The following is a 7,756-nucleotide window of genomic DNA, read 5'->3' as shown; positions in this document are numbered from 1 at the left end:
TAACTATGAAACTTAAATGTCTGAATTTTACAGACACAGACTAGTTGAACTTTAGACTCGCTGCAAAAAAATGTGCTTCTTTATCTTTGATCACATTTTTGAAAGTGTACAAAATACAATTAGTTCCCACAACTATCTATAATTGTCATGCTCAGCTGCGCTTCTAATAATATGAACCTTCTTTGTTTTCATAATATCTGTGACTATATAGATTAAAGCGTGGACATTTTACTCGCAAAAACGTGTTCTATAAAGGTCAGATTCTAGAACTTGTAAAATTTGCCATTTAAAGATAAAATAAAAGTCGCCCAGTACAAAGTTAAAACGTTATTTTGATAAAAAATAAAATCTACATTTCTTTATATAAAATAAACGCAAAATATATGCATTTTAATTTTGTTTAGAAAGCTATGCCTTTTTAATTTTCGAATTTAAAAAAAAAATATTTTAGTGTCTAAAAATAATTTGCTTCCCTCCCCCAATAAAAATATTTCTGTAAATAGTTAGAAATTTAAAAGCCATTTAGGCCTCAAAGTTTTAAATAAACAAAAATAATATAGACTGAAAAGCTGAAAAGAAGTTGATAAAATGTCATAAAATTCGAACTCATACATGAAAAACACAGATATATCAATTTTTAACTTTTTATTATTAATTAAAATAAAAATGATCTTTCCTACACATCATAAATAAAAATGAAGGCACTGAAAGGTTTGATTCAGTGTGGATGTTTGTTCATGCACCATTTATTTCAGAGGTATGAACTTCAATCTAGTTTTCTTTGCTTTGCGTTGTGTTGTTCTGGGTTAACTGCTTGTATTTTGATTTGCTTTCATAAATGGTTTGTTTGGCGTAATATAAAATGCTGATGTATTAAACAGGTACTAGAATTGTTTAAATTACCACAGACCGTATCTGTTATAGCCGTAAGCTCTGGCGGCATAGGGAGCAGCGTAACCGTATCCGCTGTAGGCGGCAACGGGAGCGGCAACGGCGGCGTGGCCGTAGGCAGCAACGGGAGCGGCAACAGCGGAGTGGGCGTAGGTGGCAACGGGAGCAGCAACGGCGGCGTGGCTGTAGGTAGCGACGGGAGCAGCTACGGCAGCGACAGCGGGAGCGGCAACAGCGGCGGTGGTGTAGGCAGGGGCAGCATAGCTGTAGGCAGAGACGGCGGGAGCGGCATAACCGTATCCGTAGTTGCTGTATCCTCCATAGCCGTAGGCGCCATACCAGGCATCGGCATCAGCATCAGCGGTGGCCTCAGCCTCGGCGTCAGCAGATCTCTTACCGATGGCGTGACCGTATCCGTAGCCAGCATAAGCGGTGGGGTAGCCATAACCGTATCCAGCATAGCCGGTCAGACCAGCATAACCGTAAGCGGCGGGGGCAGCATAACCGTAGGCAGATCTGTATCCACCATAAGTGTAAGGAGAAGCAGCATAACCATAGCTGCCGTACCAGGCATCAGCATCAGCCTCAGCGGTGGGCTCAGCATCAGCGGATCTCTTGCCGATGGCGTGACCGTATCCGTAACCGGCATAAGCGGTGGGGTATCCGTAGCCGTATCCAGCGTATCCGGTCAGACCGGCGTATCCAGCGGAGTAGGGGGCATAGGAGTAGGCGGATCTGTAGCCATAGGCGGGAGAGGCATAGCCGTAGCCATAAGAACCATACCAGGCATCGGCATCAGCTTCAGCGGTAGCCTCAGCGTACACAGCGGCAACAAGACAAGCCTAAAAGAAAATCATATCAAAATAAATAAAAATCATACTTTCTTACATTAGAATATAATATAAACTTTCAAAAATGGCTGGCCAGAAATTTGAAAAAGAGTAAATGAAGTCGAACTAAAGTATATATGATGTCTAAATCTATTTAATTTTAATGTTTAAGATATATAATAGCTATATCTGAATTAATATAGTCCACATAGAATGAATAACAAAAGAAAATTTGTGAAACATCATGTTTAATGCATTAAAGCCATTAATATGGAATGTAAGCTTGAAAATAAATAAATTTTAAGATATTTTACCCTAATTTACTTATAAAAGAATGATTATGTAAGGGATGGGTATTACCCCTTCCATACGTTAGGGAAAGTTTCCTAGATGCTAGGGCGAACCCACTAGTATATTTGCTTGAAACACTAAGGCAACTTTTAACATTTTTACAAAGACTTCTGATTCTTTTCATAATTATATTAACTAAAATGTTAACTTATTATTAATTATAGAACAATTAAATTAATGAATTTAGATACTTACAAAGAAGATTGACTTCATCATGATTACGGTTGAAACAAACAACTGAATGATGTCTCCCCGCACTCAGGCCTATTTATACCCGGGAAAACGCCTCTTCTCTCCTCCCATTGGTGCAAAATCTTCAACGCCAGCCAATAAAAATCCGCGGATCCATTTTCCTAAAACGCAGCCATGATTAAAAATTGACATTTAGAAAAAATGTTTTCCTAGTTTTACTTTTAACTAGACATAAGAAGAGAGGGGAAAACAGTAAAGCAACAAATAATTGCTCAAAATAGTTCGTAATCATCTTAAGTTCCTGAAATTGTAGTCTTTTCATCCCAACTACGCCTTTTTTTTCATAGCAGAATGAGTCTTTAAAAATCTTCTGCTTTCTTTTTAGTGTATTGGAAGAGCAGTAGAATGACAATCTTTATATAAAAGTAACAGGATCGCTGTCTATCTGTACGGAAGGATCTCTAAAATTTAAAAACTAAAAATGGAAGCTTGGTCGACTCCCCCCCCTCAAAAAAAAAAATCCCCACCCAAAAAAATAAACTACATTGAAGAATGAAAGTTTTAAAAAGTTATGGAAATATTTTAATCTTGTTAGATTTAAAAAATAAAACATAATATGTGACAAAAAGAGTCTTAATATAATAGCATTGGCCCTAGAATAGTTATTTTCCGCGGATATTAAAACGAAAAATTATAAGATACAAATTATGATTTATATTTTAATATTCATGAAAAATTGTCTGAAATTCGATGCTATACATGATTATTTTGTATGGCTGAGAACCGGTTCTAATACATATTATATATATATTAATCGGTTTCAAAAGCCATACTGACAATATTAATACACAAGAATGAAAGAATTGCAATGAAAACAGCTAAATTCAGCAATACAAGATTTAAACTTAATGTTAAAATGTCATTAAAAGTTCAAATATCTAAGTATAGATCAAATTAAATTGAACTTAAATATTCAACAAATTTGTTTTTCAAAGGGATAGTTTTTAGCCAGATTTGTCACTTTTTACCAATTGCAACATAGTTGTTAAAATATGAAGAAAAACTAGGATAACTTTTACCATCTATAATACAAAGTAGAACGATGTCTGTCTGTCTTTCCGTCCGTCCGTCCGTCCGTCTGTCTGTCTGTCTGTCCGTCCGTCTGTCTGTCTGTCCGTCCGTCCGTCCCTAAGATCTCGGTAACCACTGAACCGATCGGATTCTACTCTTCAGGGAATATACCTACTGGTCCTGTGGTGGTTTTAGGCTATTTTCTTGGGGGGTGGGACACCCCTAACCCCTCCAAAAACAAAAATTCCCCCCCATTTTTTTTGTAGGGGATTTCCTTGGTCCTTTTACGTATTTTCGCCCAATTTTTTTTTATCACCTCTTGGGGAAAAGCTCCTAGAGGCTAGGGGCGAAACCGCTAGTCTTATAAATAGCAATAACAAGCTAAATAGATAATTTAAAGTTTAATTATTAAACAACATATCCTGTACTGCAGGTGTGTGTCTACTAATATTTCTCAAACGGCTGCATGGACCAATATTTTAAAGAACTGTTAAGAAATAAGTTACATTTATTTGATTAAAGATTGAATAAACAATTTATATATAAAATTGTAAATTTGTTTATTCATAGCAACGTATCACAGATAGTTTTCCGCTTATATTAAAATGTAAAATTTGTAAGCCCGGGTAACAAAGCTGATATTAATTTATGATTTTTTTCAATATTTGTAGAAAATTGTGTATATTTCGATGCTATACATGATTTTTTAAGTAGGGCGGAAAACCGTGTCTTATCCACCGGATATTGATCGGTTTCGAAGCCATACTTGAAAAGATTTGCTTTTATGATGTACTAGAGTTGGCTCGATATAATTATCTCCCTATTGGCTAGTTTTCTATATGCATATCTATTTCTCAATAAATCTATTTTCCTCACCCGGCATTATTATATAAAAGAAAGTAAATATTTAATAATTTAAATGATTTTAAAAAGATTTTTAAAATTATATTTTTTTCTTTACATTACCATCACCAAAGGGTTAATAATGATGATTACAATTTTAGTTTAATATTTGAACACACAAAATGTCGCCACAATCGAATTCTTTTAAAACAGAGTTTTCTTAAATTTATTATATTATAAGTTAAAATTTTCTTTTTTATTATTAGAAATTAAATACATCAATATAAGGTAAATAGCAACATGAAATTAAAAAAAGGAATTTATTTTTAATAAAGTAAAATAATGGGTCTTATCGTTCTGGGCAATGAGAGTTTATTATGGATTATTGGAGCACTATGAGTTTTAAACAAATATTCCTTGGAAAATTTGAGCTCGTTTATAGACATTTATTTCCTATATAGATCTGACATGGATCTTGAAGCAATTAAGCAGGCCGTTTTGTACATGTTAAAAATTGGAAGATTTCATTAAATAAAAGTTATCGCAAATATACTTAGTAAATAAAATATCATGCATTGATACCATGAGTTTTTATTATCATAGATTTTAACGCGCAAAGGAGAGACATATTTTTAGAATGAGGTAGTCGCACTCTGTCTTAAAAATGTACAATTAGCAAACTGCTTTTTGGTAAAATTTTTAGAATTTTTTGCATATTGCATATTTTTTTTCCTAAGAACGTCTAACATACAACTTACTTAGTCCGTCGAACATGCCCACAAAAAGCATTTATCAAAAGACATTTATATAATTATATATCGTTTTTCTAATAGATTTATTATAAACTATATCTTACACCAGATTACCATGTACTCTAATAAAGTGAAACTTGTAGCGGGCAAAAATACGATACCACCCTCATCCCAACCTTTGTCAAATCCCCTCCCCTCCTAATGGATGAACAAACTGACCAATAAAGAACAAGAAAAACATCAACCTAAATTGAGGAAATTTTTTCCCCTGTCATAAATTTAACGTATGTATAATCTACTTCCATTATTTATCTATTTTTAAGTCCTTCTTTCTTTGTGCTTCGCTACTTATGGATGCTGTCATCCTTGTTTATCTATTTTTCTAATAGGTTTTTTTTGCTTATTCAATTATTACTTTCGGCTGTAAATGAGAAGCATGATGCAAAGGCTTCACCAAAATTTCATCAAATTTGACCTTTCAATTTTTTTATTGAAACTTGAAGCGAGGATAAGTATTCTATAAAAAAATAACTAGACAAACAAAGCCTTGCTTGTACGTATTTTAGTTTTGATTATAGAAATTTTTATCAGTTGTAAAGTCTCCTTAGCAGCAAAAGTAAAACAGCCCAAGCAAGGGTTTCTCCATATAGGGTTGGGCAAAATATATCCAAAAATTTTGACACCCCCCTAAAAACAAAAATCGAGTAGGAAATAATTTTTGTGTGGGGCGGGGGGTGCTATAACTTACACAAAGAGAGGGTTGTTTTTTTACAATCAGTTAGGGGGTGGATTCAAGAATATGTAGAGGTTCAACACCTATAGGGGGGTGTATCACTCCTCTCTCTGGCCCCAGCTCAACCGAGCATATGTACAATTTACTAACATTTTATTATTTTTCATGATAAACATCCCGCCCTGATTAAAACTCGATTGCATTTTTAAAGAACTGATGAAGCATACTTTTATATTCAGATACTATTTTAGTACTTTTTAACAGTATTATGGGAGGGATGTTTTATAGAGGGAAAAAAGTGCGTGTATTATTCTAAAATTGTTTTATGCATTGGACGACGAAGAAAGTCCCTTAATGACGTCATAAAAATGAGGGATGAGGAGTGGAAAAGAAAACCCCTAAAAAAGAGACGGATAATCCATCGTTTTTATGACGTAGCAGGCTAATTTTTGATGGACTTTTTTCGTCTTTTGGCCAAAAACTCTCCTTAAATTTAAGGGGTCGGACTTTTTTTACCTTGACACACCCTTGAGAGGGTGTAAGGGGAAGACATCAAATGGAGTAGAAAATATTACTAAGTGGGTCGATATAACCCCTTTCTGCACGCCTCTGGCTTTTTTGCTTGAAATTGGTCTGTGAAAGATTTCTTCATTTATGCCATTGAATAGAAGAGCGCAAAAGCTACAAGTTTTTTTTGTAAAAATAAAAATAATTTATTTTTTTTGTTAATTCAACAATAACTATAATTCCTGGTTTAAATTGACAAAGAATTTATTTATTAATTATAGCCTACCATGGTACATGATCTTATTTATAATTTAATATAATAAAGTAAAAGGATGTGTGTTTGTCTGTGTGTCTGCATCGCTAACCACTTAACCGAACGGGTTCTCCTTAACTTAGCTTCACTTAGGTCCCGGGAAGGTTTAAAACTATTTTGGGGGAGGGTACCACCACCCTCCCAAGAGAAATCACAAAAAAAATTTTTTACGTATAGAGACTCCTACGCAACCTAGCTAGGTATCGTAGAAACTTGAAAGCAACATATTTAGATAGGTATCATATTATTTAAACAAAAAAACACTTATAGTGCCTCTAGAGGTATCTAGGGGCGTAGCCGCTAGTTTAATAGATTTTAATTTTATTATTAAGCTTCAGTGCATATTAAATTAGTTTTTTTATCTTTAACAATCAAGCTAGTTATTTTCAAAAGCTACATGTTAATGGAATTTTCTAAATTTGATCAACAAATATCCTATTATATTAATTAAGCAGTAAGGTTTTTTTTTATCTGAAGCTTAAGATTTCGATGACTTCTGATCCCATTAAGTTTTTTTTTCATTTTAGGACAGCTTTACATTGATTTTAATTTAGTTTTAAACTATTTGATTTTAAAATTAAAGTCTTAGAATGGTTTTAGGTCATTTTTCTGTTCTTCCCTAGGTAGATGCTAAGAGCGCAGCTAGTACAATGCAAAGAAATAGGATGTATGTGTGTTTAGTATGATCATAGTATCCACTGGACCAATAGTTCATTTTTAGTTGGCCTATATTATTGTCAATCGTCTCCAAAGAGGTATCTATAGGGATAAGACAATGGCCGATAAATTAATGAACATACTCAATGATGATTTACAAAATTACCCTTCTGTAGATTACAATTGGTGAACCAACCAATCAAAAACCCTCAAAAAAAACTAGCAAATAAGTTACCAATTTTGTATACTGGGATAAATACATAAAGCACACTAAAAAACCCATAAAAAATCATTTTATCATTTAATCATTAACATACAAAATCAAAACTACCCAAGAGTATTTTAACCTATTACTAATATAACAAGGATGACAACATCCATAAAAGCGAAGCACTGAAACGGTAGGACAAAAGGACATGAACACTTATATAGTGTCAAAACTGAATAATCAGAATATTAATGTATAAGAGTCAAAGCAAAATTGTAAGTAAATTTGTTGAAAAACTGCTTTATACAGGATAATGAATATGGACATACTTACATATTTAGGACTTGATGATAGAGTTGCTTCGCTTATAACAATATACTTTGTTGTAATAGGAATCAATATACCAAA

General features: G+C 33.5%; 1 protein-coding gene across 1 annotated transcript; it reads right to left on the bottom strand.

Moving 5' to 3' along the window:
• Positions 1-630: 630 nt before the first annotated feature.
• LOC145329101 (uncharacterized) lies at positions 631-2,396 on the bottom strand. The gene is made up of 2 exons (XM_080173136.1): positions 2,268-2,396; positions 631-1,733 (listed from the first exon to the last, which is right to left on the bottom strand). The coding sequence occupies exons 1-2, from the start codon at positions 2,286-2,288 to the stop codon at positions 900-902; spliced, it is 855 nt and encodes a 284-aa protein (XP_080029262.1). The 5' UTR covers positions 2,289-2,396; the 3' UTR covers positions 631-899.
• Positions 2,397-7,756: the final 5,360 nt, after the last annotated feature.

The sequence above is a fragment of the Acartia tonsa genome, chromosome 9 (assembly GCF_053477335.1).
Source record: "Acartia tonsa isolate MP-2025a chromosome 9, ASM5347733v1, whole genome shotgun sequence".
Classification (NCBI taxonomy): domain Eukaryota; kingdom Metazoa; phylum Arthropoda; class Copepoda; order Calanoida; family Acartiidae; genus Acartia; species Acartia tonsa.
Note: the sequence above shows the minus strand (reverse complement) of the source record. Positions and strands in the feature narration are given on the sequence as shown.

What these genes read in the sequence shown, in the direction of transcription:
- LOC145329101 (XM_080173136.1), bottom strand. Translation starts at nt 2,288, where the DNA reads ATGATGAAGTCAATCTTCTTT. An exon ending in TGATGAAGTCAATCTTCTTT is followed by an intron (nt 1,734 to 2,267) that starts GTAAGTATCTAA and finishes ATTTTCTTTTAG; the next exon opens with GCTTGTCTTGTTGCCGCTGT.